This window comes from Etheostoma spectabile, chromosome 4, assembly GCF_008692095.1.
Source record: "Etheostoma spectabile isolate EspeVRDwgs_2016 chromosome 4, UIUC_Espe_1.0, whole genome shotgun sequence".
Taxonomy (NCBI): domain Eukaryota; kingdom Metazoa; phylum Chordata; class Actinopteri; order Perciformes; family Percidae; genus Etheostoma; species Etheostoma spectabile.
Window position 1 is genome coordinate 18,966,588 of NC_045736.1, and position 23,207 is coordinate 18,989,794.

The window sequence follows — 23,207 nt, forward strand, 5'->3', positions numbered from 1 at the left end:
CAACGCCCGATTGTTAAGACAACGGATAAGAAGTAAGAAATGTTGCTGACAATCATGTGTGACTTGACACATAAAAAGGAGCAGGAGTAGAAGTGTTTATTTGTTGTTGTTTTATTGTTTTAACAGGAAAATAGTAGTGAGGATGTGCTTTGCTTTTTCAGGGCAGTAAAAAGGGCCCATTCTATGTTAAAGGTTATGAGGGGGAAAGAGCAAGTGACTCACCTTGCCTGACCGTAATGATACACCCCCCCCCAAAAAAAAATTTGCATTTTCACAGTGATTAAGCACACAAATGTAAATTTAGGCCTACTGCATACACACTGCACACACAGCAATTTGCCGTTTTAATTTTTCATTTGGCTTTGCTACATGAGAGTATTTTCCCTGTACGTTTATACATTTGGAACATCTACTCTCCTGTTTTTTTCTGGATCTTCCCAGGGCTAAACTTAAAAAGATGTAAGACCAAACCTTTGCTGTCTTTGCAACTAAACTTTTAAATAGTTTACCCCTCACTAATAGATGATCAAATTACATTTTACACTTCTTTGCCTTTTGAAAATTCAGTTGTGTTGCTATTTCTATTTTTGTCATGTCTGTATTGCAGTGTCATAGCTGCTGTGGGTTTTTATTTTACAAAATGAATCATAAATACCGTTTCACACCTAATTATTAACCTAAATCATTGACCTAAATCAGCTAGGGGAAAAGCATGTTTTGAAGACTCCTCCTGAATGCATCCGTGTTTCATGGCAAAAAGCATACAGTATTTATGTTTTCCTATATTGATGTAAGAAATTGAAATTCAAAATGTGCAACTGCATTGTTTAAGGCGATTTCAAAGTTTGCATTGAGCTTCCAGGTTTTGTAAGTCCTGAGGCAGCAGGATGGGCTAGGCCCTCCCAGATAAATCAGTGCCAGCGAAACAGACGGTCCCGCCGCTGATTGGCTGAGCGCTGCGCTCCAATCACAGAGCTGTAGTGATTCCTCTCGCACGAACGGAGCGGGCGGCTTGTAAGGTTACGGCTCAGTGAAATATCAGAAAAGGAAATACACATACAGGTTTTCACTACAGAGCGGATTTACTCCTTCATGTGAATACTAGAAGAAAACGAAGGAAATAAATAAGAAAGGGAATCTGGATTAACTCAACAACGACTGTTTCTAAATGGACTCTCTTGGATTGAAACCACCGAGAACCATTTGCTATGAGACAAGGGCACGCTTCTTATTAATGTGATGGCAATTTTTGTTTGAAACGTCACTATCTTGGAAATTTGAGTGAGGATGACTGCCCTCATGAGGAACGTACAGCAAGTGCTGTGCGTCCTGTTGCCGTGTGCTCTCCAACTCTGCACCGCACAGACACAAGGAGGTGGGCTAGAACACACGCACCAGCACACACACACACGCACGCACACGCACACACACACACACACACACACACACACACACACTTTTGCGTCCAGAATCATCACTTTTTATACTCAACTATCCCAGAATATAGCCTGTATAGAGAGCTGTTCACTCTATGTGCTATAGGAAAACACCTGTCCTCTCTCACAAACCGCAGTCAACAGAACCTGTTCCGCACACGTAAAACTTGTTTGCTGTGAGTCACTTGCACCTCTCCCACGACTCTCTGTGTGCTTTATCATGTTTGTCTCAATTGTTTCAAGGCTTTGCGACAGAGGAGCCCAACCTTACACCGCCTGTTGACTGACAACCACAGTCATATAGAAAGACTTTACCTCTGATAGCCTATGTCTATATTGCCATTTTCTCAGTATGGTGGGATAACTATTCAGATGTATTAGTTAGTAGGCTACTAAGTAAAATTATTAATACCACAATAAAACATGTTAACTGTGACTCAAGTAAAAAAGTGCAATAGGTCTACTTCCCACTATAATGCAGTGAAGTAGAAATTAGATAGAACTCCTTAAGTGTGTCAAAATTGTACTCAACCACAGCACTTAAGTAAATGTACTCAGTTACTTTCTACCACTTGGGGCAGTGACGTGTTTGGTGTGAGGTGTGTGAGTGAGGTGTTGTAATTTGAATCACAGCAAGACTCTGTGAACTTTGACCTTGTGCTCTTGTTGTGGTCACCTGGCTGGATGGGAATCAAGTTTGAGTAAAACAATGTCACAAGATGCCTATGGCACCTGAATGAAACACTGAAAAGATAAAAACGCTGGTATAAAAAATACAGTTTATCACTTGAGGCATAACATTTTATTTGTTCATTAGACAGTCAAGAAGCATTGATGCAAACCTTGGGACTTAAACTCTGTTTGTTCAGATTTACTGGTCAAGTTCTTGGAATAAAACTAAAGAAGTTTTAATGAATTTCAGAAGTACATTTTGATGTCAAAGTGTAATTTTCTCAGAACGTCTCTTTCAGCCAGATGTTGAACAGGATTTTGCAGTAACCAGTTTGAAAAGAGGTTGCAGTTGTTATGTTGATGTATATCCGTGATGTGACATAACTGGCCAGTCATAATAGATAATTAATGGTAATATAGTTTTGTTTTGTGTTGGGAGCCATTCATGATGTTTTTTTTATGTTGTCATTTTATATCCTCAATGCACTTTTCTGCAAGAAGCAGGGTTTGATAATTAAGAGGAGATGTTTTTGACAGAAAGCACAAGAGGGACACACATTACACAAACTTGTTGGAAATGAAAACAGGTATTTTTTTACACTATTGTTGTGCCAACAGGAAGTTAGTTTTTATTCCAGAAATATCCTCATGGCAAAACATGCATTATGTCAATTTAATGTCTCAGATGTTAAACATGTAATGTATAAGAGGAGGCTCAGTGTGTAAGTGCACAGCACCTGAGTGTAAAAATTGATTTCATATCTTCCAAGAAAACAACAATAGTTGGTGCCTTTTTAAATTGCTTCTGTAGTTTTACAGGTGTGACTTCCAAATGGAACACTGATGTATCCAAAAGCAAATACTCTGCTGCTTCTGTTTGATGAAAAGAAAATCTCTGCGACGGCCTTAGTCTGTTCACTAAAGATTGAGCAGTCCTGTACGTGTTGGGAACACAGAAAATAAATCTTCCAGTTTATCTGTACACAACCTCTGGCTGTGAACTAGTGAAGAAAGAAATAGTTCATGCGATCAGGTGTCTGTCTTTGTGTTTGCTTGTGTGTGTGAGTGTGTACAAGCTCACTTGTGAGGTATGCAGTAATCATTTGCACATCCTGTGCCAAGTTTCTGTTTACCTTTGTAAGTCATTGTCTTGACTGCTTTAATAGGCTTGTTTATCTCCTCCTCCCTCTTTTCTTTTCTTTCTTTCCCTCTCTTCTTTTTGAAACCCTGGTTGTGGACAAATGAAAATAACAGCTGAACCTGATCCATGTTATGTTTTCAACATGTGTTAGGTTACACTTTAGTGCCAAGGACAATGAGACCGTTTTGCTCTGAGTTTATATGCTGTATAGAATAGTTAGTGATGGAATATATATGAAGGCAGACATGCTGCAGTGTCTGTAAAGAGTGAGGAGACACAGAAAGTAAAGTGTTGGTGCAGACAGATAGAGGCTTGGCCGCACATCTTGATGCACTACGACACTTGTTTTGTACTCTTTCAAAATAGGGCCATTGTGTTCTTGTGTGTGTGTGGTGTGTGTGTGTGTGTGTGTGTGTGTGTGTGTGTGTGTGTTAATGCATGTGTGTATTGACTCTAAAGCCTCCACCCCCTTCCTCCCCCCCCCCCCCCATCATCTATCTGCCAACACTGAAAGTCCTCCTTTGACAGCAAAAACCCACTCAGCCTGTTGAGATTTTCAGATTTCCACAGCTGCAGCTTGTGCATTGTCTGAATGGTTGACATAACATTTTGTCACACACTGTATTGCATGTGTGCACACCGGTTTGTCCCCCTCTAGAGTGGGTTGTTCTTGAACTATATGCATACTGTACATACTGTGGCGTGTGGAAGGTTCTTGAATGTATGTGCGCAGATGCTCAGAAGTATTTCTCAACAGGCAATTGAAACAGTGTAGAGTCAACAGCAGCAAGTCATGCACTGATAGCTTAACTAAGGCGGGGTAGATAAAGAGCTTCACCCTTGAGCAGCTCATAAACTGATATCAATTCAATTGAATTGCTTTTAATTAGAAAAAAAATCTGAAAGCAAAGTAGTTATTGCAAGTCATTACCCTGACACGGAGCAAACTGGGGAATTTAATATGTAGAAATGGCCCATGCATAGAAGTGAATGTTAAAGCAAGCTCATGTCCTGTGACATTAAAACAGTAGCCTACTCCAGTGGTTTCCCTTCTTAAAGTTAATTGCCAGCAAGAAACAGATTTTTAAAAATATGGTCAAAATGGATACAGCAAAGACAGAGATATCCCAACCAGTCCCTCTATAGCTCCAATTCCAAAAACACTTCTCTCAAGGCAACTTATTAGAGTATTTTGTTATGCTGCATTTGTGGTAGGCCTATATTGTAAAGACCTAAATTATAAGAAATTTCTGACAGCTCCGATGTCTCCCAACAGTGAAAAGATAGACTGGTTGAAAATATCTGCAAAGCAACCATTGCTTGCATTTGCATCTGAATAAAATATCAAAGGAATAACAGACATTTTTGTCAAACTATTCTTTTTGCGGCATTTACCAGAGTCCTCACTGGTTGCTTGGCAACTGCACATTGCCAAGAAATAGTGCTGCAAATAACCCACCATTAACACAGTGATCTATATGTATAATGTTTTGCTTAATGCCAGAAGGTGGATTTTGTTACCCTCAGACAGACACCGGCTAGCTGTTTGCCCGTTTTTAGTCTTTGTGCTAAGCTAAGCTAACAGGCTTCAACTGTATCTTAACATATACCAGCAATTGGCAGCCATCTTGGCATATTGCATGAAATTTCCAAAGTCGGAATAACTTTAAGTATTAAGTTTTTCTGTTCTTCCCAGTCTTTTAGCTATTGCATGAATGCACCATTAGACCCTGACTGCCTAGCAAAACTCCATGCCCCCATTGAAACACTTTCTTTTGATGTTTACTCTCCTTAAATCCAGATTACCCATATGACAATGCTTATTTTGTCAAACCTTAATAAGCTCCCCCCAGACACACAACTACATTATACAAATGCTTTCAAAGGCTAAGTAGTACTCCTCCTGACAAGTAAATAGATCTTAATGTGTAAAACCAGTGGAAATCCTCTTTAAAAGGTCAGTTCAACCAAATATATATATACACAAACATATCTTCTACTTTCCACTAGCCACAATGACACAAAACCTGGACACATTGGGAAATGTATGTTTTTGTTATTTGAGTGAACTGATCCTTTAATATGAGTTGGCACAGAGCCAGTTCCTGTGAGCCCAATGTTCTCAGAAACACAATAAAGTGACTCTTATCTGGACTTTATGGACCCAGGACATGCTCGCTGCATGCACCTCTCACACACACACACACACACACACACACACACACACACACACACACACCTTGCTATGCCTTAAGGTTAATAATCATTATCCTGTTTTATGCCCATTATCCTGTTTTATGCCCTTGTTGATCCTGTTGTTCTACTGGGCTCAAATTTGGACTCTGATGGCAGTAGAAGGAATGTGTTTTTGAGTGTGTTCAGCATACATCATGTGTGTGACCTGTGTTTGAGGGTGGTTTAACAAAAACATTCCTCAGATCCTTACTGAGGACAACAAGATCAACAACCATAAGTTCACCAATGAAATTGAGGTGAATGGGATTTTATGTGTTGCTCAAAATATTAGATATTGCATCAAATCTAGAAACTAAACTGTCTTAATTACTTTGGATAATTCACACACCTTGCTGTAAACACTTTTCATTGGAACTTCCGTCTAAAGAAGAATATATGGTAGTCCCTGAATAAAAACTGTTTCACACTGTATTCTGTGGATTATCCAAAATAAATGGGTCACTATTTCTAAAGCAATACGTTGCTGTTGATTTTCAAATGTTGTGAGTACTTTGTGAGCACAAATGAATTTTCACACCACAAAATCTTGAATAAAACCAAAATTGTCAGGTGGTTCAGAGAATATAGGACATATAGGTTATATAAGTGCAAAGACAGCACGCAATAATTGAGGTTGAATATTTAATAACAAAAATCCTTACAACAAAAGGAGTCCTGGAGAGAACAGGCAGAATCCCAACAACAGACAGAACCCCCCAAAAAAACCCAGGACCAGCACACACAGAAACAGTGGCGAAAACCACTAAACAGCAAACAATAATCCGACAAGAGACAAAGACAGAACAGAGACTAAATACACCGGGTAATGAGAAAATAAGGAACAGGTGACACAAGGCTGGGTAAACAGGTGAAACCCATAAGACGATCACATGGGCGGGAAAACTAAAGACAGGAAGCAAAACTAGACAAGACAAGGGAGGAAAAAAAGACTTCAAAATAAAACAGGAAACAGAAACATACAACCATGACAAAAATTGTCAACATGGTAGACAAAATATGTTTTAGAGGGCAGGGAACAAGCAAAATCTTTGTGAGTGCAGATTTAAACTTCATGGACAAAAGAATTTCAAAGTTTAAATGTTAGGTAATGACTTGCTCCCGTGTAGCCACAAGATCATCTTGTGTCTGAGACTAATGTTGAGCAATAACTCCCGCCTCGAGGTCAATTTCCCATTCATCCTCAAGGTGTTGAATGGGTGCAGGCCAGTCAATCTCTTTCCCACCAAACTAGGGAAACCATTTCTTTATAGATCTTACTTTGTGCAAGGGGTCATTATCATGTTGAATCAGATCTCCCCGCAAACATCCACTGTTGGAAGCACATTATTATTTGAAATATCCTTGCATGCTGAAGCTCTAACATTTCCCACTGAACTGAGATATTATGTTTGTCACAATGTTAACATTACACAAGTTCCTGTTTGTATTTTCAGACAAAGTATTGACTTTGAGCTCAACGGTCATGTTTAATTCTCTGTCCTCTCTGTCCTTCCCTTTCTCTTATTTTCTCTCTGCTGCTTCTCTCCTGTCTGACATTTGAATAGCAAAGCAGCCTTCAAGTGACGCTGAATGGCTGAACTCCCACAGACCATAAACAAGGCCGTGTATGTTTTCCTCAAAGAAGGAAATGCCCTGTGTACAATCCTCAGCTTGTTTCACACTGTTACAGTACATTCATTTATACTGTGCAAGCAGAACACAGTGTTTTTTAGTAAGTTGCATAAAACAGTCCTTATAAGGGCTCACGCTGTTCCCTTGTAAAGGATTTACAGCAACAGAATATGCATAATTTTATTTGTATTGTGATACCATTGCATGCACAGCAGATAAATTCTTTCTTTCTGCACTCCTTGGTACTAAACTCCTTCCTTCCCATTGGGTAAAGATGCACATGCTATAATGATACTGTTAAATTGTCTGTAAAATGCAATGTGTAAAAGAATGTTTGTTAAAAGATAAAGCTGCTGCTATTCTATATTTTTGGGTACTGACAACAAATCCCATGAAAAGAACAACTACTGTCCTTATGTAGATATAAAGCACGCCATCAACGTACTGTGTTCTATACTTGTTCCAAGGCTGGATTTTTAATTATTAGCATTGCTACAAATGTCAATGGGATTTGGACTTAGGTTAGGTTCTTACTGCTGGGATCAACTAAAAATGTTTGGACAGCAGAAGAGGAATTTTGTTGTTTTCACAATAACAAAAATATGAAATATCACCAGACCTATCCTTTAAATAGATGTATGTAAACACATTAACAATAACAAGAGTTCATTCTTCACTTTTCCAGTGGTTGTATGTTCCGGCACCCACAATGCTCTAAGCACGACAGGAAATTCAGAGCTCCAGTACAACCTGATGAAAGAGATGTACACTGGCTGTGAGATTGTGATGGGCAATCTTGAAATTACCATGATGGAGCACACCAGAGACTTCTCCTTCCTGCAGGTGAGGCTTTGAACACCTGAAGGCATCACAACAAGTCTACAGAGAGCTAGTCTTGCTTTGCCAGACCTTCCTCCACAGCGCTGAGGGTCTGGCTAGTCCACATAGCATTCTGGGATGGGAGAAAAACATGCTCTGATTCATTGACATTTCTTTAAACCAATCATAATCTTAATGGGTGGTGCTAAGCACCAGAAACTCAGGAAGGAACTTGTTTTGGTGGAACATGTGTACATTCAGAGGTTGTTTTAAATTGGGTAACAGACAGATAGTCTAGCTAGCTGTCTCGATTTACCCTGCAGAGAATCCACCTGAACTTAAAATTACAACACAAAGAAAGAGGAAGGTAACGGACATCTGGCCGAAAAGAATGAAATTCCATCTGCAATGGAAGTGGAATGTTGCAGATATAGACTAATAGAGAACTACACTACTACATCATATGTGTCACTGAGAAAAACTGCATGGTAACCAGTCTAGACAGATATTATGGATTTACTTGATGCCAAAAACAATTCCACATCTGAACTGTTTATCACCCTCTGTAGTGGATGGTGTCTCTGTCTCAAATGCACAATGAGCTCATTTAAGTCCCCCTCCAAGTTCCTTTCTAAATCAATCACTGCACTACCGTCATGGTGACCAGCAACACACACAAACCACCTTGCTGCCAGGTTGTGACTCTGATTACTATGACTAATAAAATCAGAGGATACCAGTAGGAGTTTTTTCATTTCTCTTTTTTTTCCACCCTTCAGTCTATCAGGGAGGTGACTGGCTACATCCTTTTAGCTGTCACCGAGTTCAGCCGTCTGCCTCTGGACCGCCTGCGTGTCATCAGAGGAACCACGTTGTATGAGGACCAATACGCTTTGGCTGTGATGCTCAACTACCAGAAGGACGGGCATTTTGGCCTTCAAGAACTGGGCCTGACACACCTCACAGGTAACAGGAAGGCAGTTGGTTAGTGTGTTCAAGTGTGGGAGGCTGGAGTGAAACAGATAAGGCTGTGACACTCAGTTGGAGCTCCCACACCCACACAGTGCAGCCACACCTTCACAGTACCTCATCGTCGTGTGTGTGTAGTCACAGTGATGGTATGCCCCTGGAATGTCTCAACTGCCAGTGCAACATGAGCTCCAGTACATTATACTGAGTTTGTACGAGCCATAGTAATCAGCAAATGGCAGAGGTCGATAGGATGAGTCATGGGCCCGTTGGGGCTTGCTTTGCTAATTGTCTCTCTCTGTTTAAATGTCTGTGTGCCGCCCACAGAGATACTGGAAGGAGGAGTCAAGATCATCCAGAATAAGTACCTGAGCTACGCCCAGCAGGTGAACTGGCTGGACATAGTAAAGGATGGAACAGCTCATCTTCTGATTGAAGGCAATGGGCCTGACAGTGAGTGTAAAGGATGATTATTACAAATATGAGCATCAATTACCTTCCATTTTAATGCCAGGCCATTGTTATGGTCTGCTTTGAAATTCAAAAGTGCATGTACTAATTTTTATCTTAGAGCCTTGTAACAAAGCATGTGGAGAACTTCCATGTTGGGGTCCAGGAAATGACACTTGCCAGATCCGTGAGTGACATCAGCATCCCTTTATTTCTCATGCATCAACTCAGTTCTGTAATGCGGTGGTTCCCAAAAGTGTGTTGTGGCAATTTTTATTGTACATTTTTACCACATTAAAAATGTTAAGTTTTCACACATCAAAAATTAAGAAATAAGGCCTGTATAATTCTACTTATTATTCATGTGAGTTCATATATGCCACATGTCGCACATTGATCACAGTTGATTTGTTGGGTCATTGAAAATACACATAGCTGGAAAAAGGTTGCACCAGTATGATTGGGCATGGATGGTAAAAATCACTACAAAGGGGTGAATTGGTTTAGTTTAGTGTAGTTTAGTAGTTTGGAACCACTGCTGCAATAGATCAACAAATTAACATACTCGCAACTCTCTTTCAGTGACAAAGACTGTGTGCGCTCCTCAATGTAACGGCCGATGCTTTGGTAGAAACCCGAGCGACTGTTGTCACAGTGAGTGTGCCGGAGGCTGCACTGGAGCCCTGGATACAGATTGCTTTGTAAGTCTGCTGCTTCGATAGGCTTTTTAACACAGAAGATATTTTGACGTTTCACAGTGGAAGAGCACAGGTGTAAATATTAAAATGAATGATAGCTGAATTCCATTCAGCTGCGTCAGTTTCAGGGTCCTGGTATTCTTGACACTAGCTATCACACTGTCATGGCTAACTGTCAGACTTGAATAGAACAGAGCCATCATTAATGTTATTAGACACACCTGTGCCTTTCTTACTTTGACAAGTCAAGATGTCTGCAGTGAAAAAGGCCTATTTTAAACATAAACACACAAAACATATCTATATGCTGCGTGGTTGACTGTGTCTGTATGTGACGTTTTACAGGCTTGCAGGAACTTCAACAACTCCGGCGCCTGTGTGCCTCTGTGTCCCCAGACCATCATCTACAACAAGCACACATTCAAAATGGAGCCCAACCCCAATGCCAAGTACCAGTATGGATCCATCTGTGTGGCCCAGTGCCCTAGTGAGTCACACACTGCCTTCTATGTTCACACAGACTCACAGTTATATACCGATGCTGTCTGTTCTCCCAATAGCAGCAATCCAGTTTTTTATTTTTTATACAAATTTTTGTTCAGCATTCAAAGCTTTTTCTAAAACAGCAGTTGCAACTCTATCATAAAATAAGCTACTACCTGAATCGTAACCTGCTCATGTAGGCTACAAGTATATTTGTCTGCTTAAGTGTTGTTTAAAGTCGCCTCCGAGACACTTTTTAAAGTATGTAAAAAATTTTTTTTTTTGTTTAACTTAGTTTTCCCACATCAAAAGTAAAAAAAAACCTCTAAGAAGGGCTTGCCTCAGAAGGATATTTATTAATTTTTTTTTTGGAATTTATTTATTAAAGTGTAGTTAGGATTTTGTATTTGTTTTTTGTTGCTTGTTAGCTTGTAAAAGGCAGTGGCTGAGGGGGTAAGCGAGCCTCCACTAAGCGTACTTCCTACGGAGCCATTTTGATGCTAACAAGCCATCACCCGCTGTTAGCATTCCATTGACTTCCATTAATTTTGGTGCCACTTTGACAACAAATAACTCTACATCTGAAGCATGTAAAGACACTATTTGTCCATTGTTTATTTCTAAAGAAACAACAATGTATATAAGGCTCCTTTACCTTGTATCTCACGTTATGGCTCCTTAGCAGACGTTTTTGTAAAAATAGGCTAATGAATGTGTCATTATCACGTGACTTTCATTTCCGTCTCTGCAAGATTCAGAATGATTGATATTTCTCTTGGCACAGCTACCAGAAGACTTACAACTTTCAGACAGGTTGCTAACGTCACATCTACGTTGTCAAGCTCAGTTTGCAGCTGCGCAGTAACGCTCAGCTATCACCGGAAAAGTGCTTTTAATAGACTTCACTCGTCTCTATAGTTATACTATATTATAGCGTCACTGTGTCCATTAATTTTACTGTCTGTAGCAGACGCAGCTATGATGACAGATGACAGTGTTTTTGCTCTCTGTGGTGACATCTCTGCACTGGAGGTTTCAGGCTTTTAGACATCAATAGGCTTACGGAGTAGTGACTTACCAAATCAAGCTTGCCCAAGCTATGTTTGAATCTAAGATTTCTGGGAAGTGTAAAGACATTTCCCCCTTCAGTAAAGTAATGTAAAAAACACCTCTCTTGTGACAAACTTTGCACAGATAATAGTTATGAATTAAGGTCAGACTTTTAGGGGAAATAAACATGCAAAAAAACACTTTTGAGTGGAGATGGACATTATGTCTCTTATTTAAGTTTTTTTTTTCTTGTTTTTTTTTTTTTACAGCTAACTTTGTGGTGGATGGCAGCTCATGTGTGAGCAGTTGCCCGTCTGATAAAATGGAGGTGGAGAAAAACGGAGTAAAAAGTTGTGAACCCTGTGGAGGCCTCTGTCCTAAAGGTATTTAAGACAATTCCACTGCTTCTTTACAATTTATTGAGGGCACTTGTTCTATGCAATTGAGACCCAAGCTAAGCCCACAGTGCCCCACTCTGGTCAGCAGTGGTTTTATCCTTTACAATGTAAAACTCTGTCGCAGGTAAAAAAACATCTTGCATTTTACTGTATATTACATAATTTGTGGAAGCAGCATGTATAGCTTGTTGAGGTGGAGTTGATTTCTACAAATGTGTTTTATTTTATTTGCTGATATGTTTTGTATGTAAAATCTTGATCCGTAAAGTAACTTTAGCTGTCAAATTAATTAGAGTAAACAGTCTAAGTAGCATAACATGTAACTAATCATGTGTCTCATAATTAGAAGAACAGTATATGAGTGAATGTTCTCAGGTACTTGCCAGCACTGCTGGTTCATTCTACCTGAATTTATATGTTCTTGACCTTTTCTTCCTCCTCTTCTTCATCTTCCTCACAGCTTGCCATGGCACAGGAAGTCCAACCAGACAGACTGTAGATGCTCTCAACATTGACAGTTTCATAAACTGCACTAAGATCCAGGGTAGTCTGCACTTCCTGGTGACTGGGATCGAAGGGTAAACTGATAGTTGAAGTTTATAAGATACAACAGAATTTTTACTGTATCTAATCAGTGCTTTGTGGATACTTTTTGCAATTGGCCTTTATTTTAACATCTTTCTTTCCCTGTTGAAAGTGATAATTACAACAATGTACCAGCCCTTGATCCAGAAAAACTGAAAATCTTCAACACTGTGAGGGAGATTACAGGTGTGTGTGTCTGTTTAAACTGTCGGTGTACTTTGCTTTTAATGCCACGTCACAATGTTTGCAGACTGGTTAAAGCCTCTGTAACGCAATGTCTTTATTTTCAGATATTCTCAGTATACAGTCGTGGCCTAAAAACATATCTGACCTGTCAGTCTTCTCCAACCTCCAAACAATTCAGGGAAGAACACTTCACAAGTGAGCAGTAGTTGTTTTCTTCTCTTTTTGTTCTAACACTGTTTTTGTTCTGGTTGACTAAGGTCACCGTACTATCATGTTGTTCACTGCATTGCAGACTAAACCTTCACTGGCATGAATCTGATTGTCTTGTATCTCTTTGTTCTCTTATTGTACCTCAATGTTACCCCATGTAGAGCAGTGAGTTCTAAAAGGTACAGTACATTTTTCACATGCCTGCCTGTAGATTCCTCTTTATGGACAACCTATTATATATTATCTTACAGGGCATATTCAGTACTGGGATTGTGTGAGTTGGTGGTGGGTGCAAATCTTTAATGAGTTCACATTCTTGCATGCTCTTCACAATGACAATTGATTAGTATTTGGTTGCAAATTATGGAAGAAAAGAAACCCCATCAAGACTTTAACCTCATAGGCAACTCAACTCCTTATTGTGAAATGTAATCACTTCTGACTACTTACATAACCTTGAAATTTAAATACCACAGAGTTTATATTCAGTTGTGCAATTTAAGACATGATATTAGAGGTATCATTGTTTTTAAGGTTCAAAGATTTATTCCAGAAATATAAGTGTCCACTGAAATCAAGTCAAGAAAATAAATCAAGTTTCTCAAATCGGATTGGTGTAATTCAAACTCAAACAATATGATCAAATAGAAGTTCACATGAACAGGTGGAAACCCTGGACACTTCAATTTTTTTAAATTGTGAATTTTGACTGTATGAATTCGTGAACATTAAACCTTAACCTGTTTTTGAAATTGCAAAACTTTGTATGACCTTCTAAAAAAATGTAAAGGATTTCAACAATCACAAATTCAGAATGCTTGTTTTTAGAGTAAAATACTCAGTTGCCCATTAAATTTAAATTATAAAGCCCTTTATTTGCTTCCATAATATTTTAAACAAAATTACAACTATTCATTTCTTACACAACATTTATTCACTACTACTCAGGGGCTACTCTCTTCTGGTGATGAAGATCCCCTCTTTGACCTCCCTGGGGTTACGCTCACTGCGAAAAATAAACGATGGCGGCGTCTACATCACAGGAAACAAGAAGCTCTGCTACCATGACACCGTTAACTGGACGAGTATCATGACCAGCAGCTCTCGCCCACAGCGACGCCAGAAGCACATCGACCTCAAGGAGAACAGACCGAGAAATCAGTGTGGTGAGTGAGGGTAAAAATTTCTCCCTCAGGGAGAGTCATTTTTAACCATCTCCCTTGTCAGTGTTTATGATGATAATAAAGTATTTTTCTGTTCCGTTGTGTGTGTGTAGTTATTGAGGGCCATGTATGTGACCCCCTGTGCTCTTCTGATGGCTGCTGGGGTCCAATGCCAAACCAGTGTCTGTCTTGTAAGAAATACAACAGGGGAGGAACGTGCGTGCCAGACTGCATGTTCTTAACTGGGTGAGTCTTTACAAAAAAAAAGAATACTATGAGTAATAATATTTATAGTGTTTACCTTAATGTGAGTAATGTTTGCTGTGGCATATCTGTATCCAAGTGTTTCAATCTTATCTGCAGTCTGTTGAAATATTTTATTTTTCTCTGAATGTAGGGAGAGGCGTGAGTTTGCCACTCAATCAGGAGAGTGTATGCCATGCCACCCAGAGTGTAAGGTCCAGGAAGGGAAGCAAACCTGCACAGGCCCGGTATGATTTTCTTTATTCAGTGCTTAACCAATGTCAAACAACAGTCTCAATAGCTACACTGCTTTACAGTAATTTTTACAAAACAAGGTTCAAGGTTCTTTATTAGTCATGTGCACAACAATAACAGTAGTAGGCATTGGCAATGAAAATCTTAGGCCTCAAGCACCTTCAACAATGATCATTAAATAACTAAAAAATAAAATTGTGAAAATCTGAATCTTAGACACAAAAATAGTGCAAGTTAAGATATAGGGCTAAAATATAAATAAAATAAAATATAAATGAAGTAATATAATCTGTGTAGACAGTGTTGCATATCAATACAAACTGGATGTAAAAAATAATGCAGTAATGTATATGTGCATACGAGAGAGAGAGAGACAAAGAGAGAGAGAGAGAGATGTAAGCAGTTCTTAAGTAAAAGTATATAAATCTATAGTGTGCTGTAATAGCTTTGTGTGTGTTGCTGCCACCTAGTGACATAATTATACTCCATATTGCCACTGACTTTGAACCATGTCTGTCTGCTTTGCCTTTGCCTGTCAACTACTGAACTGTCTGAACTATCCCTTTGTCTGTTAAGGGAGCAGATCAGTGTATAGCATGTGCCAGGTTGCAGGACGGTCCACACTGTGTCTCTTCGTGTCCTGAGGGGGTTATGGGAGGGGACGAGGTCATCTTTAAATTCCCCAACAAGCAAGGCAGCTGTGAAACATGCCACATCAACTGCACCCAAGGGTAAGATATGAGTAGAGCTCTCTCTGTCTGCATTCATATGTATGTTTTTTTTTGTTTTTTTTACCTCTTTTCTGTGTTTTGTGTATAGGTGCTACGGCCCAGGAATTGGAGACTGTGTGGGGTCATCTCGGTACATTTCTGGGTACGTTGCTCCTCTCAATTTGACATATTTTAAAATGTTTACATATTTTACTCAGTATCAAGTCATGTGCCATATTTTATTCCTAATCATCTGCCATCAGACAAGAGACCACAGCCATCGTACTGGGAGTGATTGCTGTCCTCTTCGCCTCATTCTCTGTTTTTGTGCTGACTGTACTGTACCGCCGAGGCCTGGCCATCCGTCGCAAGCGAGCCATGAGGAGATACATGGAGAGCGGAGAGGTCAGTCAGAGTCTGACGTCTTTGCAACGCTTGTAGGTTAAGTTAAAGTTTGTTTTCAACACGTGATCTGTGTGTCTCCAGAGTTTTGAGCCACTGGATCCTGGAGAGAAAGGGTCTAAAGTCCACGCTCGGATCCTAAAGCCCACAGAGCTGCGTAAGATCAAGCTGCTGGGTAATGGATCGTTTGGATCAGTCCATAAGGTAGCTGGGATTGTGGCAGTTGTCTATACAAACCTCCTCTTGCACGTTTGATATTCATTTAACAAACTATAACTATTTCTCTATTTCTTACTTCACAGGGCATTTGGATCCCTGAGGGCGATACAGTGAAGCTTCCTGTGGCCATAAAGACGATTCATGATCGCACTGGACGGCAGACCTTCTATGAGCTGACAGAAGTAAGGAAATGACCTAAAGGAACATATCTTTTGTGTGTCTAATACTCACCAGGCTTGAAAGGTGGCTCTGAAAAATGTATAGAGTAGCTTGCTACCTTGCATAGTCACCTTGAGTTCACAGAATTTCCCAGAGTCATGCAAAAAAGAAAAGATGTGCCAAAACGTTTCTAAGAAACTTCTGAAATCCCTCCTGCAGCACTTCTCTGCTGTTCTGATAATTTTCCACAAAATAGCTCAATTTATTAGCTTTAATTATTAAGATAAGGATTATTAATTTTCAATATATTGAACATACAGAAAAGTCTTAAGTTGCAGGGGCTTGAGAAATATTTTAATGACATTTTTCATGTTTGATATTTCCCCTCACTGTGGAATCTTCACCTCCATTAAGAAACAATGAAGAAGTGAATATTTGATATTTCAAAGATTTTCAGTGAAGTACTCCTTTAAAATTTGAATCAAAGGTTGACTTTTCTATTAAAGATCCATAATGATTTACTCATGCATCATGCAGCACATGATGGCCATTGGAAGCATGGACCACATTAACGTTGTCAGGACCCTGGGTAGCTGTCCCGGTGCCAGCCTGCAGCTCGTCACCCAGCTCAGCAGTCAGGGCTCCCTGCTGGAGCATGTCAGGAACAGCAAAAACAAACTGAGCCCGCAAAGGCTGCTCAACTGGTGTGTTCAAATCGCAAAGGTAAAGGACCAACCTTCACTGTTGGTGTGCTATATTTTAAACCACTGTTGGCTCTTTTCCACTGATATCCCAAGCTCTTAAAGGCATTGTTGTCCTTTCTCATTAGGGTATGTATTACTTGGAGGAGAACAGAATGATCCACAGAAACTTGGCTGCCAGAAATGTGCTCCTGAAGAATAATTACACCGCCCAGATCTCAGACTACGGCATTGCAGACCTAATTTACCCTGATGACAAGAAGTGCTTTTACAAAGAAGTCAAGGTCCACAGCCCTGAATTTATTTTTTCACACTGCTATTGTTTACTCACCTTCACTGTACACTTATTCTGTCGTTTCCATTGAGGTAATCAATAGATACTTTCTCTGTTTACGTCTTTAGACACCAATCAAATGGATGGCTTTAGAGAGCATCTTGTTTCGCAGATACACACATCAGAGCGATGTCTGGAGTTACGGTGAGTTTTAAAGCAGCTCACAAGTACCACTTTTGATAATATTGAGTGTTTATTAAACAGTATTGCGGGTATGGATGTTTCAGGTGCACCAGTTGTGCTGTTTCATGCTACACTGAATCTTTGACCTTCATTTAGGTGTTACGATATGGGAGATGATGTCCTATGGGGCAGAGCCATATACTACGATGCGTCCACAGGATGTTCCAGATCTGCTGGAAAAGGGCGAGCGTCTGTCCCAGCCTCAAATTTGCACTATTGATGTCTACATGGTCATGGTCAAGTGTGAGTGCCTGTCTTCTAATCTTCTTTTACATCTGGTCTGAACTACAAAAAACTACAGCAGTAATACAAACGCATGGTTTTTAGCAATGCTAGCAGCAGGCTCTCCATCACCTTGATTCAGACGGAAATACCTCATCAACTACTGGATGGATTCAGATTGACATTCACGGTCCCCATAGGATGAATCTAAATGACTTAGGGGGTTACCTGACTTTTCTTCTTGCACCATCATGACGTCCATTGTTTTACTTTTAGTAATATGTCTTGAATGTTAGTTGGCTTGCCATGAAATATGGTCCATCACTGGACATTCATGTTCCCCTCAGGATGAAATGTAAAAACTTAAGTGATCTTCAGATTTTTCATCTAGTGCCATTATCAGGTCAAAATTTTCTTTTCAATTTTATTTATAGTATCAATTCATATCGTAAACTCTCCAGAACTAGGTTAATAACAAACATTTCTGGGACAGGATGCACACAAATGGAAAGGAAGAGGAGAGAGCAGCTCAGTGTGACAAAGGAAGGAAGGAAATCCACCAGCAGTCTAAAACTATATCAGTATAACTAAGAGAGACAGGTTAAGGAAAGGTGCCTGGTGAGGCTAGAACTCTCCCCAGCCGGATCAGGCTTTACTAGCTTGCCTCCCTTTACTTTTAGGATATAACTGATTATATGGTAGATCAATCTGACGACTATGAAGAGAAGCAGGTGGGCCTGGCTAGGCAGACGCTGCAACTCCTCACTATTTGTCCAATACTTTGGTTTATGACCACATTCTTGCAAAACTAATGACTTCCAGTTTTAACTTTGTGTTTAGAGCAAATGTTAGCATGCTAAGACATTGCCCTAATGATTGAATATAGTAAAAAGTTATACCTGCTTAGCGTCAGCATGTTAACATTGTCTTCTTGAGCATGTTAGAATGGTGACACTAGCATTTAGCTCAAAGCATTGCTGTACCTTAGTACAGCCTCAACGAGCTGCGTGGCTGCAGACTTGTTTATACATTTTAATTACTTTCAGATGCTCTTTACTATGCTCTAGATCCAGAAAAATGAGTGGCAAACCATAGCTCTTAATTTTAATTTTCAGGTTGGATGATTGATGAGAATGTCCGCCCAACATTCAAAGAACTGGCGAATGAATTTACTCGAATGGCCAGGGATCCACCTCGCTACCTGGTGATCAAAGTAAGAAAGGCTGTGTGTTTATCAGTAACAACCATAGCAATTGTTTTTTCTTGTTTTTTACTGTAAACAGAATATTCTGTGTTGTGCCGCTTCAGTAGAAGCGCATATGCAATATGCTAATTTATGTCACCTCTTTCCAACAGGAGGACTGCAGCCAACAAGACTCATCCCCGGATGAACTGGCCCAGCGGAGTGCAGACCTGGATGACCTGGCTGATCTAGACACTGACCTGGTGGACGAGGAGGAGGAGGGGGTGGTAGATGGTGTGACTCCAGCCCCCCACTATTTGTCTCAGGCCAGAAGCTTCAGTCGCCTCTCCAGGATGGACACGCACAGAGTAAGAGATGACTCTTCCTGTCAATTTTATGGCCAGTAATATCTGGAAATGTCTTTTCTGTCACCTCCTGGATTTAAATCTCACTTTTCTTGTATAGGTGGTTATAACTTCATCAAACCTGGCTGGATACCTGCCTATGACCCCAGGTGTTGACAACCCTGGACAGGTAGCTAAAAGGGCTTTTTAAGCCACTTTGTGTATAAACTGTTTTGTATTTGTGTGTGTACATTCAGTAAAACTGAGCATAATTAAGACATACACTTGAAAGACATCAACATCATCCTACATCACATCCTACTTTTGCCATTTCACTAATGCTGGTCTGTTTGCGTTGTCTTATGTAGGCCATGTGGCAGTCGCGCTCTCGACTTAACTCGGCACGCACTGTGTCTGAGAGCTCGGAGGGCTGTGGCACAGCAGTGGAGCTTGAGATGAGTGAGGACTTCTCCCTGACAGGCAGTCTGAAGAGACGACGTCAACGTCAGGACAGCGCTTATATGTCGCAGAGGGACAGCTTGTCTGGCGGGCCACCAGAGACTCCATCACCAGATATGGAGGAAGAGGACCAGAATGGATATGTGCTTCCTGGAGACAGCCCAGAGAGAGGTGATAGCATCATTCATATTTGCTGTCAATTGAAATCATATTGTCAACAATCTTTCCTGGAAAATGGGTCTACATGCCTGGTTAGTTCTGCTGTGTCACAACCACCATGTTGTGGACTGAATATAAAACTTCCAGGTTAATACTATTTTCCTCATAGTTCCTACCTAGTCTCGTTTTGCCAGATCTTCCTCCACAGAGCTGCAAAATCCACACAGTATTCCGGGATGGGAGAAAAACGTGCTCTGGTTTATTGACATTTCTTTAAACCAATCACAATCGTCAAGGGCGGCGCTAAGCACCGGGAAAAGCCATGGTGCTGCTGCAACATAGCCTCGGGAAGGAACTATTTTGGTGGAACATGTGTTCAAAGTTTTAGTCATGCAACAGAAAACACAGATTGGACAGGTAGTCTAGCTAGCTGTCTCAATTTACCCTGCAAAGATCTGAGGAGCAGGGGCGGCTGTGGCTCAGTGGTAGAGCGGTTGCCTGCCAATCGGAAGGTTGGTGGTTCGATCCCCGCCCCTGCAGTCATTGTCGAAGTGTCCTTGGGCAAGACACTGAACCCCGAGTTGCCCCCGGTGCTGCGCATTGGAGTGTGAATGTGTATGAATGTTTATCTGATGAGCAGGTGGCACCTTGTACGGCAGCCCCGGCCACAGTGTATGAATGTGTGTAAATGGTGAATGTTTCCTGTAGATGTAAAAGCGCTTTGAGCAGTTGTTAAGACTGGAAAAGCGCTATATAAATACAGCACATTTACATTTACATTTAACCATAGTCCTCATAAATCCATCAGAGTTTAAAATTCCAACACAAACAAAACGGAAGGTAACAGACATTTGGCTGAAACGAGTTTAATCAGGCGGAATTTCCGACGGCAATGGAGAAATCCCGGAAGTGGAGCATCGTGGATATAGACTAGGTCCTACCTAATACATTATTCTAAGGCAAAACTCACTTCATCCATTTTTCTTTTTTTCCCCAGATACCCTACTTTCCTCTCGAGTTGCTCCTGGCAGGATGGGCAAGACTCATTCGTCGGTCCTCCTCAATGACCCAGATGAGGAAGAATATGAGTATATGAACAAGCAGACATGTCTGACAGCTGTCTCGCCTAGGCACAGCAGCCACTGGCCGAACAAGAAGCGCACCTCCTCTGTATCGTCAGCAGTGACAGCATGCTCTGGTGACACCACATCATCTGTGGAGGTCAGGGGAGGTCACGTAAGGAGCAATTACAACTCTGATTCAGAGCAACAGGAATCTAATGAAGTTGAATATGAATACATGGACATCAGGGGTGAAAAAGATGAATGCCCTCCAGCGCCTGACCCTCTACCGGCTCCTACACCACTGAGTATGGGCAGAGAGGAGGAGGAGGAGGAGGAGGAGGCGGAAGAGGAGGATGAATATGTGGAGGACAGTAACTACCATTACACAAACAGACAGCCAAAGCTGCATCAAGCTCTTAGAGACAGGAAGGAGCTGAAGATAGAAGGAAGGGACGAGGGTGAGGCGTATGAGTACGAGGACATGGACTCCTTTGCCGCCCTGCGGCCTGGAGATGCTGTGGTGTACCACAACCTGCAGAGGGAGGGGGAGGGAGCAGTAGGGGGCACAGAGGCACATCGATCTGGCTTTGAGCCCTATGTAAAAGTGCGAGCTGGAGTCGGGGAACCTGCACCTGGCGAAAGATCTTTTGACAATCCAGACTACTGGCACAGCAGAATGTTTCTGAAGCCCAAAGCAGTGCCTACATGAGGAACATTTTAAATCTCTCACATACCTCTGCGAAGTATTCATGAAGGACCTGAAACAGGAAATGCAATCAAAGCCATCTTAATAATGTAGCCTAGGACACAGTTTCCAAAACCCAGCATGTGTAACTTTTTTACACCTTTGTTTACTGTTACAGGCTGACATTATATCTTGTATTTAGGCCTATAATTTAGGGCATTTCTAGAAATAATAGCACTGAGTGTTGAAAACACTAACAGAAATGAACAGATTACAAGCTATATTTTTCTGTTTACATTTTTTTAAATGAACAAAGCTTCTTGGGAACAAACGCATTTGTTTGGAGTTTGGACTTTTATGTTTTGAGACCTCTTTTAATGACAATACATGAAATATATTTTATATTCATTAAAAATATTTTGAAAAAGCTATTTTGAGGCACCAACTAAAATTATTTTATCCGCTAAATGTAATTTATGTTCAGAATGAAAAAGTTAATTCTGGACCTTTTCAACATTATAATTTGATCTAGATCTAAATGTTTGGTCAATTTTATAGACATTTAGTGAAGCGGTTAACTGTCCCCCCTGGGCCATGGGTTCAATTCCTGTGCTGGACATATTGCAATTTCTGTAAACATCCCCTCTTGGGATCAATCCATCTTTTTTCCATAGCTCTCATCCACATATCGCAGCCTTCATCAGAGAATTGAGTTTGTTCCGTTGTCATAGAGAGTTTTCTCAGCACTCCATCACCTTAGACTGAGTGATAGATTTGAAAGCTCTTCAAAAAGCTAGTAAATTGACCTTATGATGAAAACAAATGTAAGGTCTAAAGATTTTGCTACAACATTCTGACCTCAAAAAAATAAAAAGAGGCGGTTCAATTCTGTTCTCTTCTATTGTTGTTGCCATTATGGGAATAAGCAAACCTTAACACATATTTTTCTGAGTAGTCTAACAGGGCCAGATTAAACACCATGGGGCCTGGGGCAGAAATGAGCTGTGGGTCCTATTGGACCAATATACAGTATTCCTCCTGCTTTCTATAAACTGTATGTAACTGGTCACTAGGCTTCATCATATTTTATCTAGTACCAGAAACCAGTATGCTAGAACACTACTTGCAGTCTCTTATATTACAGGAACTTGTGGTTATTTATTTAAACACAAATGTAAGTGGGAATGTGTACCTTGTAAATGTAATAAAGATATTGTGATTTAGTAGTCCATATTCCCAAACAAATGTGCACTTAGTCAAATTAACCAACGGGTATACAGGGAACTTGTGGCTTTTGGGCACCTCAAGCTGCATGGGTCCCCAGGGATTAGTAGACTTTGCCTTGTTGGTACTCCAGCCATAACATAGCCAACACCTTTTTGCATCTCACAGGGGTTTCAAGTGGATAATGTTTGCTTTGTCACTGGTAATATCCCTAAATAATGCACTACATGATTCTGTAAATTAGGAAGTTTATTGTAAGGTTTTTCCAGGTTATCATTACTGCCATGCTTTAAAGGTTCATGGTAAACAGGGCCATTACTTTATCTTAAGTAACTTTATCCTATAGGTCAACAAAATGTCAAGTTTGGCTTAAAACAATAGTCTGGTGCACCTGAGTCCCAATCCTACCCTCCATGTAGCTCAAAAGTGGAAAGATATCCACCTAAATGACCAACTCTGACTACTGAAGCCTGATATAAGCTTTACATAAACCTTTGAATACATATTTTGCATTTCTGTGGATTTTGTCTTCTC

The 23,207-nt window shown here is 40.4% G+C and overlaps 1 protein-coding gene across 2 annotated transcripts; it reads left to right on the forward strand.

Annotated features, from left to right (window-relative positions):
- The first annotated feature begins 1,013 nt into the window (after positions 1 to 1,013).
- On the forward strand, positions 1,014 to 21,579 carry erbb3a (erb-b2 receptor tyrosine kinase 3a). Of its 2 annotated transcripts, XM_032514366.1 has the most exons (29): positions 1,014 to 1,375; positions 7,802 to 7,959; positions 8,715 to 8,901; positions 9,232 to 9,357; positions 9,476 to 9,541; positions 9,937 to 10,055; positions 10,398 to 10,539; positions 11,855 to 11,968; positions 12,444 to 12,561; positions 12,681 to 12,754; positions 12,859 to 12,949; positions 13,126 to 13,143; positions 13,913 to 14,130; positions 14,241 to 14,373; positions 14,525 to 14,618; positions 15,202 to 15,356; positions 15,445 to 15,498; positions 15,599 to 15,740; positions 15,822 to 15,941; positions 16,040 to 16,138; positions 16,653 to 16,838; positions 16,945 to 17,100; positions 17,219 to 17,294; positions 17,430 to 17,576; positions 18,671 to 18,768; positions 18,912 to 19,106; positions 19,204 to 19,272; positions 19,451 to 19,712; positions 20,698 to 21,579. In XM_032514366.1, exons 1-29 carry the CDS (start codon positions 1,288 to 1,290, stop codon positions 21,471 to 21,473), a joined length of 4,281 nt encoding a protein of 1,426 aa, XP_032370257.1. In that variant the 5' UTR covers positions 1,014 to 1,287; the 3' UTR covers positions 21,474 to 21,579. The 2 variants fall into 2 exon arrangements, with proteins under 2 accessions (XP_032370257.1, XP_032370258.1); XM_032514367.1 differs by lacking the exon at positions 13,126 to 13,143.
- The last annotated feature ends 1,628 nt before the right edge of the window (positions 21,580 to 23,207 follow it).